At 35.0% G+C, this 21992-nt stretch overlaps 1 protein-coding gene across 1 annotated transcript; it reads left to right on the top strand.

Moving 5' to 3' along the window:
- Nucleotides 1-283: 283 nt before the first annotated feature.
- Nucleotides 284-19158, top strand: LOC145692273 (retinol dehydrogenase 11-like). Its single transcript, XM_081767570.1, has 4 exons — nucleotides 284-401; nucleotides 10290-10478; nucleotides 11215-11373; nucleotides 19040-19158. The coding sequence occupies exons 1-4, from the start codon at nucleotides 284-286 to the stop codon at nucleotides 19156-19158; spliced, it is 585 nt and encodes a 194-aa protein (XP_081623696.1).
- Nucleotides 19159-21992: the final 2834 nt, after the last annotated feature.

Genomic DNA, 21992 nt, shown 5'->3' with positions numbered 1-21992 from the left:
GGACAACGGTCGTCTCTGGACTTAGATAGAGTATCCTTTTGTTTTAATATTGAAGCAACTCTAAAATATAAGGTAATCTTGCAATTAAATAAAATAATTTTCTCTTATACCTGCCCTTTACTATTATTTTTAGAGGATATTCATTTTACGGTAGTCTTGAGACTACTGTAATTAGTAATTATTGATACAATGCTTCAAGCTCATACGACTTCATTCTAGCAAATAATAATGCCAATGAAATAACAATATAAACATTGATCATGCTCTAGATTTCAGAATAATCATGCTGATGAAAGAAAACGAATTAGAGATTCCGGGATGTTTGGATGGAAAAACGGTCGTCATTACAGGCGCTAGTTCTGGAATCGGAAGAGAAGTTGCAACGGAATTGTCTTCCAGAGGTAAATATTTTCAAAGTTTTAAAAATATTATTTAAGTATTATATTAATTTCGAAATAATGTGACAATTTTTATGAACTAATAACTATACGGGTTGAAATGACCAAACATTAAATAATTATACCATATATAAAACATTAAGTTATTTTATAGACATATATGTATACAGATATTTAATTGTTTTTTGAAAATACCTCAAAAAGGTCAATTTACCAAATTGGAACACTTGGCCGCAAGTGCAGCCTTGATACGATATGGAATGGCAATCATTGAGATTGTGAAATGTATCAAGCGAAATATTACATCATTAGCCTACGGTGCATTACTAAATTCCGTGAGAAAGGCGTAATCTGCGTTATATTCATGTCTGCAAAACGGATCATAGATGTTCAATTATGATCAGGTCCGGCGGTTGAGTTAGTCATATGAAGTTTCAACTTTATCTTGGTGTTCCTCAAACCACCTCCAATAGTTCTAGCTGGATGAATAAGCTTATCCTGGGGTATGATGTCATTACACGGAAGCAAGATGTAGAGCATAGTATGCACAAGGTCTCCTAACATGGTAACATAACAACGGGAAGCGACGCGACAGGTAAGCATAAGCACAAAATCCAATGTAAAAAGGGGATATTGTGGGCCAGAGCATCGTAAAACCGGTTATGTTTCACGGTTGGACGGAAACATTCGGGAACATAAGCTTCTTTAGCATCCTCTAAACTCTTCACAACCCGTGGTTTGAAATAACTCATTCGACTATATCACACGCAATCATCAGCGTTCCATATTGTATGTTTGGTTCATGCTAAAGCGTTGGGGTTTCTTAGAAGATGTTTTGTCCATGGAACCCAACCATGTACACCTTATTCCAAAACGGATGAGCAGTTTGATTATGGCTGTTATGGTGCAAACATTCAACTTCGGGTATCTTTGGAAACAGTAAAAGAAAGATACCAAGTTCGAACTCCGAAGCCGACCTTCCCAATTTTGAAAAAAATTGCAGTATATTTCTTAAGTGTAATAAGACATGTTGAAATGTTACTAAGTGCAGACAAAGTAACATTCATTGAAATACTTAATACAGTATTTTGAAGCTATGGTACACGTGAACATTATGCTGGTCTGCTGCTTTTGTTCTCTACTTTCCCATATATATAAAAGAACATTTCCAATAAAAAGGAAGCAGCGAACATAGTTCCCACCTCCATAGTGGAATAAAAAAGATAAAGGAGTTGAAAAAACAGCATTTGCAACGAATAAGAATGTCATTGTCTTGGAAATTCAATTATATTTCGTCAGAAGAAGTTCGACAGGAGAGTTCATTGAACACTCAATTCAGCTGACATTGAATACATCATACTCATAGTGGTGACGTTGTCAATAAACCGAATGGTCATATAAGTTCGGGAAACCTCGTGTCAAAAACATCGTTTCTCACTCGCTGGAAGTTTGTATTAAAACAAACTACCAGTCACGACATTCATGTTCTATTCTGTGTTAATATCTTAGTGTCCTATAGCAGTTGTTCTTTGTTTTTCATATATCTACACATATTGTTTCTTTCTTGTGTATGCTTGGTGGTCTTCGTACGGCAGTTTCAGCATGAGGTCTCTTCATGATTATACCATAAGTATTAATTTAGCATTATTAAAAACCAAGTGTTAAATGTGTTTTAAAACTTGTTTTTTGGAATATCAGAAATTTCACCAGCATAGGCTGCGATAGCCTCTTCGGTTGTTTGAAAGCAGCGTCCTCGAAGCTTTGTCTCGAGCGTTGGGAAGAAGACAAAGAGTTACATGGAGGTAAATCTGAAGATTAATTCGAGTGTAGTAGAATATGTGCTCCACTTTCCTGCAGAAATTATAAAGTTTTCGCTGTTGTGTGTGGCCGTGCATTGTCTCGATGAAGAAGAGAGACAATAGAGATTTTGGTGAGCAGATTTTCGAGAGCTTCAAAGACACTCGGTAAGTAATAAGTAGCGTTACCAATCTGCTGTCAGGTACATCGATAATTTGACTGCATAGTTGCCACACGATCGGTCTTATAGACAAAAATACTATCGTCTTTTCTTTCCACCGCAGCACTCCATCCGGTCATCTCTTTGATTTTTGCGTAATCACATATGGAACCCAGCGACTGCAACGCTTGGAAAGACTGAGGTAATATTTTATTATGGACTGGGCTGATTCCATGTTCGAAGTTGAGTGAATTTCTTCTACGTCATATGGCTATACTCTTTCATAAGATTTGTTAATGCTGTGACACTTTAATCTGTAACTACGGTGCTAGGTCCCCCAAAGCGAGGATCATTTGTCAGGCTTTGTTGACCGCGTTTTAATTCTGCAAATCAATTAGAAAAGTTGCACTTAAAGGGGAGGATTCTCCAAAATGCTTTCCTAAACGATCATGACAGTGCTCTTGCATTAAACCATACTGAAAATCATAAAAGTTAATTGCACGCAAATCACATCGCTTCAGTTCTGTTGTTGCAGAATGACAGATTCAAATTGACCTACACTTCCAGCCTTCTAATCTTCAAACAAACAACCTGTAACATTGAAGTTATACTTTTACCACCAGAGGACATATGTTTTTAAACGTGATACGTCTCAGTACAGCATGCTGTTCTGATTTTAGTATCCAGAAACTTTCGCTATGCTCCTCGTACTAGCGATGAGCAAATGCAAAACCAAGACCCAGACCGGGATGGTCTTGGTCTTGCACTGGAATCCTTGGTCTTGGTCTTGGCCTTGGTCTTGCACATCGAGTCTTGGTCTTGGTCTTGGTCTTGCATGCAAGAGTCTTGCAAGTGTTGCATTTAAGAAATCTCAAGCTTTTCATGAGTAAGTTTTACTCTGGATATAAGGGATAATAAACTCTACAGTGCGCCAATAGTAACGGAAATACAATGTATGTTTCTAAATGTAATATAGTTTAACTTCGTGTAAGTATGATGATAGTGTGCAACATAGGTGATGATCTTTATTTTTTTTAAGGAGTGTCCACGCTTCACTACTTATAAGATATTCCCAAATAATCGTTTCGTAATCTGTTTATATTTTTTAACAGATCCAACACTCCACTGGTTCCCAAACTGGGGAGGCTACCCCTGAGACGCATGAAATAACATCAAGACGGCACAGATTGTTGAAATACCATGAATTGCAAAATTGTTTTTACACTCCAAAGGCGTGATATTTTTCATTTCTACCACGATTTGCTAATCCTTGTATTAAACAAACTTCCAATTAAATATTGACATTTTGTTTAGCTGATTCCAATATATGTACTCTATGGGGCAGAAACATTGACATTAAGCAAAAGCGATGAAAAAATTGAAGGCTTTCGAAACATGGGTATGGAGAAAAAAGGAGAGAATTAGCTGTGTTGAACAGAAAACGAATGAGAAGGTGTTAGTACTATTAGCAATAGGGGGGGGAGGAGAAGAATTTTAGATATTGTTATGAGGAGGAAGAAGAACAGGTTAGGATATTGACTGAGGAGGAACTGTATTATGAGGTACGTACTAGAGGGTATTGTGTAAGGAAAGAGAGGGAGGGAACGAAGGAGACTGTAGTTGAAGGAAGGTATTAACACAGAAAATTGCTACGTCAAGACGAAGAAACTAGCTGAGGACCACCGAACGTCGAACCTTCTCACTTGCAGCAAGTAACCTGCCAATAATGGAAGAATAGCTATTATGATGATGATGATGTTGTATAGCAATATTGACCAAAAAAAAAAAGAGAGAGAGAGAGAAAATAATAATAATTATTATTATTATCAAACCTGTTAATATTTTAGAATAATTTGAGTGAAAACTGAAAACGACTCTACTGTCTATATCTTGTGTAAACTCAATTTATATAAATACTTTTGACCTGTATTAGAAATACAAAATAACGGCATCAAACTCCAAGTTATTTGAAGTCTCACTTGTGAATATGGATTATTAGCATCAATTACTCACTTCGTTGGGTTACATATAATAATAATATTATTATTATTATTATTAATAATAATAATAATAATAATAATAATAATAATAATAATAATAATAATAATAATAATAATATATTTCGTTAGTCAGTCACTTTTTACTATTAATAAAGGGCCCTTTGAAATTGGTAATTTTCGATTATTTTTTATATTTCACTCCCCACTTCCTACCCAAGTTGCGGGGCTGAATTTTGATTTAAACGGCATCAGAAGTGTCACTGTTTGTCTCAGAGATCCCGAAAAGTATGGGTTCGGCACTAATATCGGTCATTTTCAATAAACTTATATATCTCCTCCTCCTCCATGTTTTGAGGCACGGCATCGGAAGTGTCATTGTTCATCTCAGTGACCTCGAAAACCATGAGTTCGACATTGATAATATTATTTTCGATAATTTTATATATCTAGTTCCTCCCCCAAGTTGCGGTGCTCAGTTTGCATTAAAACGGAATCGGAAGTATCACTGTTCACCTTAGCGACGCCGAAAGCTATGGATTCGACACTAATATTTGGTTATTTTTGATCATTATTATGTATCTCCCTCTCCCCCAACTTACGAGGCTGAATTTGGTCGTAAACGGTATCTGGAGTGTCAGTATTCAACCCAGCTACCTTGAAAACTATGGATTCGACACTAATATTCCTCATTTGCGATCAGTTTATACCTCTTCCCTTCCCTCCTCCGCCAAGCTACGGGGCTGAATTTGGATTTAAAGAGCATCGGAAGTGTCACTGTTTATTTTAGCGACACCCAAAACTATAGATTACATTTTAATGTCGATCATTTTCGATCATTTTGAAATATTTTTCCCTCCCCCTCCCCTAAACTGCAACGTCAAAGTGATATGACAGAACCATCCTCTTCTATATTGAAGATGAGATCGAGTTCGGTGGGGTGGTTCAAGAGTTATTAAATTTCTATTTATTTTTGTACATTTCCATCCCCTCCCCTCCCCTAAGTTCTACCATCAAAGTGATTTGATAAAAACCACCCCAAATCCGAACCTCATCTATGTTGAAAATTTGATTGAGATCGATCGACTGGTTCAAGAGTGATGAAGTCACAAAGACAGTCACTTATATTTTTATTTTTTTTACACACATCTTCCTCCTCCCCCTGACCTACGTTTCACCGTGAAAGTAAAATGATAAAAATCGCTCCAGCTCTGAACCTCATACCTTCCCTCCTCTTCCCCTAGGTTCTACCATCAAAGTGAAACAAACTAAAAAAAACTTCCCAGGACCGAACTTCATACATGTTAAAAATTTGACTGAGATCGGTTCAAGAGTTATTAAGTCACAAATTGAGTCACTTTTATTTGTATTTATATTGATTCTTGTATATCTCCCCATCCTCCTCCTCCCCTACGTTGCTCCGTCAAGGCGAACTGACAGATAACATTCCAGGCTTGAACCTCATCTATGTTAAAAACATGATCGAGATTGGTCGTTTGGTTAAAGAGTTATTAAGTTTTATTTATTATTTTATAACTTCCCCTTCTCACGACTCCTAAATTTTACCGTGAAAGTGAAATGATGAAAAAACTCTTAGGCCCAAACCTCATCTATGTTGAAAATTTAATCGAGATCGGTCGGGTGGTTCAAGAGAATAGGAGTCACAAAAATAGTCACCTTCAAATGTATAATAGATATAGATTTATTGTTGTAGTATAATGTTATATCGCTCAATCCTCGATGTGACGTATATCTAAGGAGGCTAAAAGTCACAGTATGTTAATAAACAATTATTTAACGTATAAGCATCCGCCCTGAAATCAAACTTGCGGTCACATGCTCTAAGTTTTTGTTAATGTCATGAAAACATTATTTTTATATTAATTTTATGAGCAAACGTTAAAAATTTCCAATGGATGCTTGAGTCTCGGAGCCAAGGCCATACCCATATAGCTGACACCTATGGTATACGGTATTACATTTCATTCATACATATTCAATACTACATTTCTCTTTAGTTTTGGAAGAAGAACGCCACTAATATGCTTTGAAATGAAATGAAGTATCTAGTTTAACGTCCTACCTTATGCACCAAGGCTAAGGGAGACGGTAATGATGAGAAATGACTAAAATAGTGGAATGAAGAATGCAGGAGGAAATTGAAAAACGCCGAGAAAATCCACACACACAGTGTTTGTCCATCAAAAAAGGTCACATGGCGCAAGATGAATCTTGTGTGGCTTGAAAACGAGCAATATCTACAGAAAACGCGAACAACCAATTCAGAAAACGACATACTGTAGCTATAAGCTACAGGGGCAGATCGTCTCACACGGATTGCATAAACTACTGGAAACACATTCACTCCAGCAGTATTTTTACTGAAGCCAAGAAATCCATATCCTTCTTTTTTACATTCTATAAAAAAAATTCAAGTAGTGCCGGTACATATGCAAGAGTCTTTGTCTTGGTCTTGCAGGTATGGTCTTGGTCTTGGTCATGCATCGGGATTCCTGGTCTTGGTCTTGGTCTTGGTCTTGCATGCAAGACTCTTGCAAAACTGCAAGACCAAGACTTTTGCGCTCAGCACTACCTCGTACAATTCTCACATAAACTCTAGTAGAGCAAAGTATGGAATTAATTTTGATTGCGCCAAAAAAATTAAATGTGTAAGGCAGCAGAAGTTATATATATATTGAAAATATTGCAGAATGCGTACTCCTCAGTACGAGAAACCATGCTGCTGACGATCCTTAACACTTCCGACATCGTGCTAAAGGATTCCATGTTCACTGCTATCAAGGCTTATCGTTTGCCTACTTCGGACCTATTATGAGGTCAGAGCATATCTCAAAATTCGGTTGATGATTTTGGACTGCGTATGCGTGACTTCGTTTACGCTGATAAGGACCACCATCCACAGTTTCTAGAATTCGAAATAGGACCTCTTGAAATTTGACTTTTTCGCGATTTTGGACAGCTCTAGGTCTGAGACGATGCACTTTTCGCCACAGGTCCATATGAACTTTTTCTCTTATTTTGATGTAAGGAATCACCTCTTACAGTTTGTCGGCATAGTTCATTAACACCCTGTATATATAACATAGTATAGTTATGAATTATCTGGGACTGGGCGTTCACCATGTTACTTTGATTAAAATTTGTGTTATAAGGAGGAAACAGGGCGTCATGAAAGTTGAGTGTCTCATGAGTCCTTCAGCTTAGGAAGATAAAACCTTATAGGCCTTATATAAATTATATAAATTATTAATTACCCAGCGTTTTTGAAAATTCTTGATTTAAGTTGGCAAGGGGGTATTTCCTATATTTTCTCTTCATATTGAAAGCAATGCTGTCTGTTGTTTGTGATCGTATCACGGAGAAACTGTTTAGTAGTTAGGAACGAATTTTGGAACATGATTAGTACGTACCTCGAAGTGAGTGTCTACCATGTCACTTTAATTAAATGGTGTATCCTAAGAAGAGAGAGAGATATCAAAATTTATAGCAAAAATACATTATTTCACTAGCTCGTCCAGTTAGAAAGATAAAACTCGGTATATAACACTTCATTAACAATAAGGGGATACAAGTTCCAGCATTTATGAAAATTTTTGCTTTGAAGCGTGATGGAGCATTTCCTATAATATATATGTATATATTAGGATGATTTTTATTTATATGAAAAAAAATTAACTTCAGATTGTATTTGGTCTCAGTCCCTCAGTTTGTTATAATGTATGTTTTGGTAATTATGCAACATTTCATCAAAATTGGCTTAGATTGAATGACGCGCATGTATAAAATAAAATTGGATATACTTCAGCAATAATATTCATGTGTCAGGAAATATTATCTTTCAATGTTCATGTTGAAATTATTATATTTTTCCTTAATTGAGGTATTACATATTCAACTATACGTAAGTGTAGAGGTGTGTAACTATATGCAAATATATGTATAATCTTTATGCAATTTTTCTAAATCAGAGTACACCAGCGCTGGTAGTTTATCTAATTTTAATATTTAACCCTTAATAGGGCCCATAAGGAAAAGTTACGTAATAGGGCGCGTGGCGTACAAAGTACCACATACACTCATTTGGTCTCTAAATACATATTTACTGTAATTTTTCAGTCCTAAGTTGTTTTTTAACAATTTATATGTTAAAAAATTTCAAATTTGACAATTTTTTAAACAAAATTTATTTAATCTTATCATTTTAAGCAGTTACAGGTAAAAAAACTAAAAGTTAGGAAAACTTGACTTTGTTACAAGAAATGAATATAAAATGGAACGTTTGACTGACATTGTGGAAAGAAAGTACTCAATTCCTAGTCCATCGTTTGCCCATAGATCTTCCATACGTGTATGCGAGGACCGCAGCACACCGGCAAGAAATAACAAACCCATAACAGGATAGATTTCTAATCGGTCAGTCTCTTTAGCGTCCCTTTCACAAGCATAATTTGCTCTATTTGTCCGTATCCAAACATTGGTGTACTGAACAATTTCGTCAATGAGCGAGGAAGAGAAAAGTAGCTTCCAAGTTTCGTATGGGGTTTCGTTGTCAAAGCTTCACCTTTTGGTGTAGGAAGACGCACTACTATTCTTTCCGCTTGAATAATATTTTGTCTTCGCACTCTTCCACGTAAATTAGCATCGTTCATGTGAGTATTCCATTCAGTTTCCTTGTCTTTTCCAATTAACACATTCCGGTTTACTGTTCCATCACTATCATCTTCTATTGCAGTTTCTTCATTAGCAGACATTTCTGACTCCGTATCGCGATCACTGTGTTCCAATTCATCTTCGGGCTGATCAGATCCTTCCCGTTCGATGACATCTTCTTGAGCAGGTTCATTACTTCTACTATCATCTTCGTTATTTGCAAACAAATGTCTATGCAAAGTCTCTATACCATGTTCAGCATTTCTTTCTTCTTCTTGGATTTCTTTTTTAACGCTATCAAGTAAAGAAAGCAAACGATTTCTTTCTTCATTTTCCATTGTAGCCAAAATATCTTTACCACAAAATTCTACAAAGTAATAGGTCTATTTACAGATTCAAATTATAATACATTACAAACACACAACACACGGCGACATGAAACGGAAAACAAGACGATTTCACTAAAACAAGTACGTAAAAAGTTTGTAAAAACAATGCCGGTGTAGGGCGCGCGGCGTACAAGTGTCCACACAAAATCTCACACAATAGGGCGCGCGGCGTACAAAAGACAACACTGCTTCCTAAAATGTCTAGCCTAGCCAGAGCTGAGCGTCAAACTGGTTCTCTCTCTAAGGGTCAGGTAGAGGGGTAGTGGGGGTAGATAGGGTGGGAGGTGAGCGGCGGGGGTGCCGCATTGTGTCTCATACAATACTAAAAGTATTTGCTGCGGAGCTTTGTACACCATGCGCCCTATTACGGGTTAATTATTAATTGTTTGGTAATTATTTTAATATTTAATCATGATATAATTATTATTTTGTATTTATAGATGTTCAATGTTTTTGTATATTCTGTTTATATTTAATTAGATACTTATTTACGGGACTAAAGATAACTTCAATTATTCGAATACTTTTAACGCAAAGGTATACTGTACTGACTAAACATAGGGTGTAGGCATGTACTACTGCATACCTCGACCACAGCGATGATGAGAAATGTCATTGAATTACATTTAGGAACAAATCCCTTATATGCAACTGAATATCTGATAACAAACTGTATATTATACCTCTTACAGATAAATCTTCTTATGTTCATACAAACTTATAGCTATTATTCTACGTAAATATCTTAGGGACTGCAGCAACTAATGCATATGCTGTATAAAATTATTTAAAGACATTCTTTAATGTAAGAACGTTGGTTATGTATAAACATTGGTCGTGCATTTCAATTATTCACTTTCCATCTTTCCTTTGTTAGGTGCAAGAATTATAATGCCGAGTGTTGATATGGAGAATGCTGTTAAAGTGGCCGAGGAAATTAGAAGGAAGACAAAGGGAGAAGTGATAGTTCCATATTTAAACCTGGCTTCTTTGGATTCCGTTCGCAAATGTGCTGCAGACTTATTGCAGACAGAAAGAGAAATTCATATTCTTATCAATAATGCTGGTATGTATTCCATAGCAGGTTAGATCTGTAAATTCTTACATGCTAATAGCAAAAATCAAATCCATTTAATTCCTTATTTGCTACCAGCCATTATATCATATTAAGGTTGCCAAATATCTAATTTGTCTGGTCATTCCGTATACAACGTATAGAATAATTTAGTATAGGTTTCTTTTAAGATACTTGAACACAATGGTATTCATTTTCCTTTGAAATATCAAATGTTACTTGCTATTGCGGTAGGAAAACTTGAAATTTTATAGATGTATGCATACACTTGTGAACAATATTTATACTACGGTAAAAATTTCTTTGTTTTCATGCTATGCCAATGGATACTACACTTCCAATTTTACAGTAATCTTTTCTTTCGGTGCATATAAATAAATATTTTTTTCCAAATGGGCTGTTGCCTAGCATATAGTGGTAAAACAAGTGATAGTGTGAAGTTTGTCTTACAATTGTCTGAACTGGTTGATTTCTGTATACTATATTTTTCTTCTTCAATTTACCTTAGTAAGACTATTTTGATGACAGTATAACTATCATATTAACATACATAACTATCATTTTAACATTGAACTAGCAGTGATTCTGAATCCATAAATAATATTTTTCTTTATTTAACATATTTGATTCAAGAATTTAAATTTTTGGATATCTTTAAAACTTCTTTTTAAAAGCGTCCTTTTTAATTAACTGAATTTAAATGTAGATATACTTGTCTGTTTTACAGGTATAGTAAGTGAAAAGTCAATTGAAACAAAGGACGGTATTGAGATGACAATTGCTGTGAATTATTTAGGACATTTTCTACTTACGTATCTCCTATTACCTGTCCTTATACATTCAGCACCATCAAGAATCATTAATGTCTCATCATTTGTTCACTGGAGTAAGTGAATGTAATTACATTATTTCAATCTACATTCGAAAATCTAGATTTAGATTTTAGAAAAAATCTATTGTATTTCATCACACTTTTCATGTTTGATACCTAGGTTTATGATTCCTAAAATAGAATTAAAGCTAGTAGTTACATATCATATGAAAACATATAGAGGCTCATTTCTCAAAGCAACAAGTGTTATAATATATTTTGTACGAGTCGTAAAAACATCACGCAGTAGAAATTCAAGACATTTTTGAATATTAATCTCTAATTTATCATGATGTAATGGTATATACAATTGTACTATATTTGATTTTGAATGTGTTAAATATTCAGATTAAGCTTGTCGTCTTTGAAATACGGTCCATTAGCACGAAACATTAAAAAGAAATATGTCAGATGTGACTGTCCGATACATAAGCTTGCCAGAATCAGCTCCAGAGATGGCGTGGGTCAATGCCCTAACAGCACAATTACATAGCAGGCATATGCCTATCGTGTTCCCTCAGGTACATGGAAATGTGTCCAGTATGTGCCATATGTACGTACCTCTGACAAGTGAGAGAGAAATCACATGGATGGCAAGTGGTAGTCATAGTCTACGTCTGCCCCTAGGCACATGCCCACATATACCCGGAGAACGTGCCAAGTATGTTCTAGGTATGTTCCCCATGCCGTAAGCATCAATGAACCACAAAATTACTCCCCCAAAATATGTAAAATCGCCTATATGCGTAATGGGTTTACATTAAGGTCAGTCTAAAAACACTTTAAACAACTAAAAAAAAGTGTAACGCAGGATGGGCGCGAACCACCGAACTTTAGATTACTAACTACCTGCTCTTCCGACTTGGCCACAGAGGCGACGAAGCGAACGTCGCTTGTAGAGGGATAAATTGTTGAGGTCTTTTGAATTTGGCTGATCAGAGTGCTTCTTTAACCAAGTATATTCGACGATAACCGTTTGGGATCAGATAAAATCTGCTCGCCATGTAATTTTGTAACAAAATAACGAGTGTCTATTTACTTTCTTCCATATTCACTTTCAAATGATCGGCGACAGTTGTTATCTAATAAAGTTGATGCATTTGTTGCTTCTAGTACACAATCGCTTAGAAAAAGAAGCAACAAATGCATCAAATCTGGGAGATGAATTTAGAACACCTAAATGGCGCATGCCTAGCACATCTTGTGTTGTTAGGGTATCTGAAACAGTATGTATCTAAAGGACGTACCTAGAACATGACAGATATATGTCCCAAATGACGACATAAAAACAAGTGACTGTTAGAGTGCGAAACTGAGCAGGTATATAAATGTTATTTGTGGTACATAGTTGCAAATATCAATTAGATGTAACAAGTACGTAAAACTGTAAATACCTAGAGTACATACTTAGCACATGGATATCATATGTACGAAGTGTCGGGTAGCTAAAAGTACGGGACACCTAAATGGTATATGCCTGGCACATTTTGTAGTGTTAGGGTGAAAACATTGGCCCATGACCCACTGACCCACCACCCATCGTGACCCACTCTGACCTATGACCCACCATGACCCACCACCCACCTTGACCCACTCTGACCTACGACCCACGATGATCCACCGTGACCCACTCTGACCCATCAAAATACACCGTTATCATCTCTGATACATGATCCACGGCGTCTTCTCTACTGACTAAAGAGTTTATACTTGTAATAAAACCAGGTTATGAAATTCTAACTAATTGGAGTTTGAATTTCTACGGTCAATCGCTCATGCAACGCTCTGATAAATTAACTTTGGATCTGACCTTTACGATATAAAGTGGTAAAGTGTTTATCATGATCCAAATTAAGACGAGTTTAAATTAAATTATCATGGTATAATTATTTCCTTGTTGAATTATCGATACTTTTCAGTGGAAAAAAGGATAAAATTTGTAAGTCCCAAATCAAGGTAAGTAGACCAATGTAAAGGAAAAAAAGTGTAAAATTTTCATGTAATTACGCGTACATTCCAAACTTAAAATTTCCGTGTAATTATGCTTACAGTACAAATTTTATATCTATTTTTCTCACAGCTTTATTGGTTGATTGCCCTGTGCCCTAAGCGCTCCATACAATAAACATAAACTTCAGCAATTATTACAGTAGAAAGCAATGGATATATGAAGCGAAGCACTACATTTTTTGTTTCTCAATTAATAATTATTTCCGTATTATTTTCTCAACTGATATCGATCGTTTTCGATTACCTTTACAAACTAACCCACTTCCAGTTTTCCATATATGGAAAGTGGTGCCTCCCGCAAAGGAGAATTAAAAAAAAATGCTAGGACACGACTGTTCATTTTCAATAGTGTTAATTAATATACTGAATTTCAGCTCCGTAGTTTAACGGCATGCGAGATACTAATTTTTTCGCAAAAATTCGGATACCCACTACTTCCTTAGGATATGTATTATAATGAAAGCGGTGATAACATCCCTGTTTGGATTAAGGCCTAATCATATACCTAAAGTCATTTCATTTGAAGAGTACAAGGGGGAAAAGGGGAATGTCCATTTTCACTAATTTTTCAGGAAACAATTTTTAAAGTTTAAAACATTTTACTTCCTTAACTAATCATGGAAAATGTTTCAAATTTGGTTTAAAAGTTCTTTATTATATTGGAAACTATCTTGCAAAATCTTATGCTCCACGTGTATTATTGTAAGGAAAGAACACAAAAAAACCGACATAAGGTTGGTTTGTACTGCGGAGAAAGGAGTCTATTGCGGGCAAAACGATGGAAAAAAGAGGCGAATGTTTATTAAATTATAAACAATATTATTAAAAATAGACTGTTTTCTTCCTTTGTCGTTTTCATTCTCCTTTATTCCCCTAATTACTTCTTTGGGAGTTCCATAATCTTGCAGATCCTGCCATTTTTCTTCAAACTGTTCCCAACCGATTTAACCTGGTACTTTAATGTACAACACAAATTTTGGAAAGTACTTTTATCGTCGAATCAGTATCAAGTATGAAAGACTGGGGCAAGGAGAACAATTGGGGTGCAAAGGTTTATTGACTTTGTTAACCATTGTCAACGTAGTATAAACGACTATCTGACATTGCTTTCGAAAAGATGCGATTGCTTAAGCAAGTTTCACGACATTAAAATGTTAAAAATCAGGTTCTGGGGCAAGGGTGATATATTTTTTAACTCATTTAATATATAATAATTCATACCTATATTGCACGCATGCCCATGAGAGAACAATATCACGCATGTATAATATGATCTTCACAATACGGGCCTTCTTTTCATTTTTCTTATTTCATATTAATGTATATGCTGACCTTTACGCACTATGGCGAAACGTTATTGTAGTAAATTACAACGTTAATACAGTTTATGGTATTCCAACGCTGGCAGTTTCATTCTGCTATACTACATGCTACGAGAGTTATACTTTACCGAATCTTAAGCTGTCATTCTCGCTCCACTCTGATACCTTTAATTCTACAGAAATTATGCCTTAACATAATCATATTTTATTTCTCCAACTTCTGTTTCTTCACTATATGAGCCTAATTTACGTCAGAAGCAACATGACTGCCAGTGCTTCGCAAGATAGATTGAACAACCTCCAATGACTGTTTCATCTTGATATAACTTGATACTACATTGTCTGTTCTACGGCAGATTCCGGGAGTACCCCCGTTTCGATTCAATGAATAGCAAGTATTGCCGGGTGCATGTAAGTAAAAGTTTTATCACGATAATTTCAAAGTTTCTTTCGATAATTGTTTTCAGAAATTGCATAATCTAGACGGATACTTAACACACCTTTCGATGCACTGAACCATCAGCATTGTTGCTAATTCAGAATGTTAATTTATGAAAAACACGTTTTCCCTCATCCGATTAGTTATCATTGGAAATGTAAAATTCGTTTTTCGATTCCATAGCTTCCAAGCTACTCCAACTATATAAAATGAAAAATAATGACAGAACACCCATACGTATGAGTTATGAACAATTTACGTGACTTGTAGAAAAATTGAATTATACCTTCGGTTACATCTGGCAATACTGTGTGGTTCCTAGTGTATTTCAATCGTTGCTTCCTGGTTTAAAAATATATGCATGAACAAGTTTTCATTTTGGTATAACCATTATTTGAGTATCGCTTCAGGTTCAAAATTTCTACTATCCCAAACTCCGGTTTGCATTGTGTATTGGACACTCTGTACAATATGGTGTTACCCATAATTAGTTATTCTTCAGAATTTTTTGAGAGTAAGCTATTTACAAGAAGATACATTGGTATTCCATTCTTTATTAGAAGTACATACTTAATTTCTCGAAGCTCAACTTTGATCTTCCGGTATTTACTTGAAACAAGCTACAGCATTATATTTTCAAAATTCGTGTTTGTGTGCAGAGGCATTATACATAGACATGGACAATATACTATAAAATGCAGTGTTCGGTTTCCTAACGATAAGGATTTTAGATTTTAGATTTCTGGGCTTTCGGCATCTATAGCCATTTAGCCCGTCACGTTTGAGGGATGACGTCTCTCGGCGAGCACACTATCTGTGGAAAGGAAAGGAAGAAAGGATTGGGGAAGGAAGGAAGCAGCATGGGAACTATAAATTAGGTAGCACCCCAGGATTTTCCTGGAGTGACTGAGGAAAACTCAGGAAAACCTTATTTTGAGTGGCTGACCCGAAAAAGCGTTTTACACTTTCTCGACCGAGTGCCCCCACCGGGAATCGATCCCGGGACAGCTCGCACCAAAACACCAAAGGCGAGAGCTTCCTAACGTTAAATCCTTCTTAAAACTATAATATTCAAATTTTCAACCCACAACTAAAAAGTTGAAATTCATATCAATCCCAAACGTCGTAGTCACAAAATTTCTATTATGTTTTAAAAAGCCACTTATTTTATTTTACTTTTATTTTTTATTTTTTTAGTTTTAAATAAAAGGTTGGGAACAAATGAAAGAAAATGTGTTCACTGCTTCTAGATTCCGGACAATAATATTCCAAATTTCATTTTTATAGATAAAAGTGTATGATGATGACAGACAACTCTTAATTTGAGCTAAAAAAAAAAACAGTCCACCTCCAAAATATTTTATCTTGAAAGGATTCGTGTTATCTTTTTCGCTAATTAAAACATTTTCTCGAAATTATAGTTAAAAATATAGAAAGGTACATAATACTATGGATTTTGAAGTTAATTAAAACTACTAATCAAAGAGTTCGTATTAACTCCCAGCCTAACGACGGAACTTCAAAAGACCAACCCTGCAGAAAATGATTAAGTTTACAAGCAATCCTCTAGAATATCAATCAGGATTACATCAACTTCTATTCTGAGAAATTGATTGAGGGATGAGTCAATTAGAAATTACGTATTAAATGATGGTGTGTAAATAAAGCTTTGGAAATTATTTCAGGACATACAGAAAATGTATCTTTTTCATTTTATGCCTAGTTGGTTGTTTGACGTTCCTTCGTTAGGCTAGAATTTAAAACATTTTAACTTCAAAATTCACACTATTATGTATCTTCCTATTTGAAATTATAGCTACTAGAAAATATCTTTTAATTATCGAAAAAGACGCAGCTTCGCAAACAAAAGGTGACCCAAAATAGAAAATTGAAAATCTTAGTATTATTTAGTTTCAAAAGATTAGTATCTTACCTTCATATGCTATCTCTGTGTGTAAGGATGTTATGCTCCAGCATCACAGCTATGCTGTTGTTAATGGTTTTTCATTGTTTCTTGTTTATTTATTTCAAGTTTCAAATTATTTGTTCTTTTGTCCAAGAATCATCAACCAATATAAATTTTGATATTGAGAAACACATGATGTAACCAACATATTATCTAACTGCACCAATAAATAACTAATGGAAAGTTCTACAGGAATGTGATCGTTGGTCAATATCATATTGTAGAAAAAAAGAAGAAAATCGATTTGCAGTTATAATACTTCCGATTTCAGATGAAATGAATGATATAATTTAAATAGAGAGTAACTTAATACTTGAATACGTTTTAATTGTGTTCATAACTCAGTAAATTTATCTCTGAAGAAAATAATATTTTGTGGCCTTTTTCAAGGTAATATTAAATTTAATTTATATATTGTATGAAAATATTTATTTTGTGGGTTACGAAGATGGATAAAATGTTTAACTAAACAAATCTTCGGGAAGCTTTGCTTTCCCTTTTCCTATGCTACTGCATAGCCATGCCACTAATTAAATCCAGAATACACAAATACTAACTCCAAATGTTTTCAATAATCCAAAATTGCCAGTTTCTTGTTTTCATGTTGGAATTTTACACAAATTGATGAGTTTATTCGTATTCTGTTTGTTGTACATGACGATGAAGCACGAATCGAAAGGATATAACAAAATTAATTTCAGACACGTTAATTACCTACTGTGGCATAGCAATATTCATGATAATATTGTGTTAATGAAGATCCTGTTCTAAATAATTCTTCTGTAAGCCTGTACTTTAAGCCTTTTCATTACAGTTACCGTAGAATCTGTGTGTAATAACAGGAAAAGAATGTTACCAATTGTTAAATGAATGTAAATACTGTATTGATAGTTATACAGTTAATGGAATATGTATGGTGTATACGTATTTTGAATTAATGCATATGGCAAATAATTTAAATAATTATTTAATATAAAGATAGGAATTTTATTTAGATTGCACATTCGCCTGTTATGAAGACGCCAGACCTAGCTGTATAAAGAAGGGTTGGGTTGTACTAGGCTTCTGAAGCAAATGATACATGATGACATGTTGCTATACCACAGTAGGTAATTAACGTGTCTGAAATTAATTTTGTTATATCCTTTCGATTCGTGCTTCATCGTCATGTACAACAAACAGAATACGAATAAACTCATCAATTTGTGTAAAATTCCAACATGAAAACAAGAAACTGGCAATTTTGGATTGTTGAAAACATTTGGAGTTAGTATTTGTGCATTCTGGATTTAATTAGTGGCATGGCTATGCAGTAGCATAGGAAAAGGGAAAGCAAAGCTTCCCGAAGATTTGTTTAGTTAAACATTTTATCCATCTTCGTAACCCACAAAATAAATATTTTCAGACAATATATAAATTAAATTTAATATTATCTTGAAAAAGGCCAATAATTATTATTTTCTTCAGAGATAAATTTACTGAGTTATGAACACAATTAAAACGTATTCAAGCATTAAGTTACTTTCTATTTAAATTATATCATTCATTTCATCTGAAATCGGAAGTATTATAACTGCAAATCGATTTTCTTCTTTTTTCTACAATATGATACAGACCAACGATCACATTCCTGTAGTACTTTCCATTAGTTATTTATTGGTGCAGTTAGATAATATGTTGGTTACATCATGTGTTTCTCAATATCAAAATTTATATTGGTTGATGATTCATGGACAAAAGAACAAATAAATTGAAACTTGAAATAAATAAACAAGAAACAATGAAAAACCATTAACAACAGCATAGCTGTGATGGTGGAGCATAACAGTTCTCCCCCTTCTCCAGAAAAAAAATCCGTAGTTATTTTTTTTACTTTATCAGGGAGTATTCTTTATGGAATTTTCACAGTGTTATATTTTCTTAACAGGTTTATTCTTTCTTCAGGAGAGAAGTTGAAAAGCTTTAGATTTCTAGAGTTGTGTGTTCCTGCTGGACGATTATTTAGTGTGTTCAATACAGCACAATTTCTTAGAATTTTCGTTACTACATATGACCCAACGTAACAATTTAAATATTTAGCGCATTCACTCTTAATGGCTGATGACAGATAATGCGTTCTACGCATTACTAAGTCTCCTGATTTAATTATACAATATTTGCCTTTTCCCCCAAACGGAATTTCTTTTTAGGCAATAAGTTTCCATAAAAGAATTCTGTTGTGTAATTCAGTGAATATTATGTTAAATTTCCAAGCAACAAGAAAAGTCCAACATTTATTTATTATCTGGATATCGATGTATGAAAATGTAAGTTCTTAATTATAAATTCATTAAACAAATGAAAAAACAATTAACAATAATAACTGAACAAGAAGAAATTCCATTACCGCTCATTGGTAAATGTGTATCGTCTTACTTTTTTTCTTTGCAAGGAGATTCTTCCTTCATATGTGAGTGTTTCTCTTTCTTTTTTCTATTCCGATTCCTTCTATTTATGTATTTCTCCACCTTTTGTTCTTTCCTCCTGTGATATTTCCATCTTTTATTTTCTCGTGACTTCTTTTCTTTCCTTTTCCGATATTTCCACTGTCTTCCTTTTACAAGATTTTTCCCTTTCTTCATACACTAGTTCTTCTATCTCTCTCCTTTATACTTTTTAGTTTACTCTTCAGATATCTTACTCCAAAAGTCTATTCTTTTTCCTTTTCTCCGCTTCCAATTTCTGAGTTTAATTTCTGCCATTGTCTGCTTTCTCTTCTTGTATCTACTTTCGCATTCCTTTGTTTTCTTCTTTCTTTTTCTCCAACTTCTTTCTTTGCATGTGATCATATTAGTTCTCTTTCCGAACTGTCGTATTTTAACTCCTTCCTTAACTTTTCTTCTCTTCACAGGAGTTATTTCAACTAATCCATTCAAATTTTGCTTCATTGTACACGTCAAAGATTCATCGTCTTGTCTTTTATCACATATGTTCATACCTTTGATTTTATTTGATGCCGTCCCAACAGAAGCGTTCTTGAGACCATCTTCTGTTAACTTGTCATCCTCTTCTTGGTCTTCTACAACCTGTCTCTTTAGATCTGCAATGGCTGAATTTAGATCATTTCGCATTTCTTCTTCCAAGGTGTTGATTCTGCAGGTGTTACTTTTTACTTTCAACTATACCTACATTATCATCTTCGACATTCCGCATGGTTATCAGTCTAGCAACGGTGTCCTCTTGTTTTTCAGCTAAATGCTCGATAGTATTTTCAATTACTTCCAACCGTTGTTCCGTTTTGTCGTCCCTGTTTCGACTGCTTTCAACTCCCTTTCTCATCTCCGCAACTGCAGTATTCAAATCCTGACGGATTTCATGTTTTAGTTCCTTTCCAAATATGTGCCATACTGTTTCCATACTGTTAGTGACATCTGTACGGAATTGATCGAATCGTTGCATCATCAGTGCAAACATATCCTCAGCTTTGTTAATCTTTACCGGGATTGTAGGTTGTTCTTCTGGATCACGCATTTGTATAGACTCCATGAGAAGGCAGAAGTCCTTCTCCTCTTCTGTCTCTGAAGGTTCCCCTGGAGGAAGTTTCTTTCCAGTAGTGAATTGATCATTTTTTATTGTTTGTATTTCGTCTTCTCCCGTGGTATCTTGAAGGTTTGAAGTTCTACCTTCTTCACTTGCATCACCATCAGGTTTAATTTCATCACAATCGTCACCTTTAGGAAACACTGTTGAGTCCGTCTTACACGTGTCACACCACCATTTTACTTCTCGCTTCAAAATCTTATTAAAACTATCATCGTCCATCTCGATGCAGTTACAATGAAAAATATTGTGACAGTTCTCACATACTATTATTTTCTCACGGTTCATAGTTTTCTTTTTGCTACCCTTTCTTGTGGTAACAATGACCTCGTTGCAATACTTATATTGTTCTTTCGCTACTTCCAACGTAGCCATATCTTTTTCATAGGTTTCGGGAAACTTCGCAATTCCCTTTCCGTTCGCCATGCACTTTATTTAATACCACTGAATTACGTTTATTTTTTTCCATACACTTATGGGTTAGGAATAAAAGAAAAACAGATTTTGCGTTATGAAGTTAACTATTTTGCTCAGCACACGCGTATTATAAAGTTGTTTAATCGCTACTCAACACTAACTTCCACTAGATAGTTGTTCGAAGTCTCATCCAGTTCCAGCCACCAAATCAATTTTAACTTACAAGTTTGGCGAACTCCGTCTTGATGATGCTCCTCCACATCTCGCCGACATAACTCGGATGAAAAATGAAAAAGAACTGACAAGGGAACCTTCCGAAAATGATAGTTGCAGTGAAAGATGTGGCCTATGCTAATTGAAAGAGCTGTAACAGATATGAGCATTCCCAAAAAATTAGCTGCCCATAGCAATAGGTTCAAGAAATATAAGGAGTGGAAGTTCGGGAAACAGCAAGGTTGGACAAGGGGGAAAAGTGCAAATTCCGCAAAAAAGGGAAGCACGGCAAAATACAATGCTGACAAGTGATGTATAGAAAGAGACTTGCCACAATAGGGAACAAATGAAGTCCACCAGTGGGGTTAACAGTGTTGCCAACTGCAATAAAAAGTACATGTTTTGCAAAGAGCACTATATGAAGTGAGTGCAATATTCAGTGTCATGTACAACATAAGATATGGCGTGTATAATCAGTGTTACAATCTAACAAAAGAGAATAGAAAAAACAGAAGTACGAAAACTACGGAAAAGACGGAGTTGGCCATAATGCGCCACATTTGATCACGAGCTGTGTGTATTAGAATGAACAAAACAAGAAAGCACCAACTATGCAGGAAACCGACGTACCTAGAGTCGAAAAGAAAAACGAGTTCCAAAGTTGACAGCATTGGCCATGAAAATCCAG

Source organism: Thermobia domestica, chromosome 8, assembly GCF_964235325.1.
Source record: "Thermobia domestica chromosome 8, izTheDome1.hap1.1, whole genome shotgun sequence".
In the NCBI taxonomy this organism is placed as follows: Eukaryota; Metazoa; Arthropoda; class Insecta; order Zygentoma; family Lepismatidae; genus Thermobia; species Thermobia domestica.
The sequence above is the reverse complement of the archived record's forward strand: the minus strand, read 5'-3'. Positions and strand labels throughout refer to the sequence as shown.

Bases quoted from the DNA above. Each gene is read 5' to 3' on its own strand.
- LOC145692273 (XM_081767570.1), top strand. From the start codon at position 284: ATGCTGATGAAAGAAAACGAATTAGAGATTCCGGGATGTTTGGATGGA. The intron at 402-10,289 runs GTAAATATTTTC...TTCCTTTGTTAG, and splicing joins AACGGAATTGTCTTCCAGAG to GTGCAAGAATTATAATGCCG. The intron at 11,374-19,039 runs GTAAGTGAATGT...TTCTTTCTTCAG, and splicing joins CTCATCATTTGTTCACTGGA to GAGAGAAGTTGAAAAGCTTT.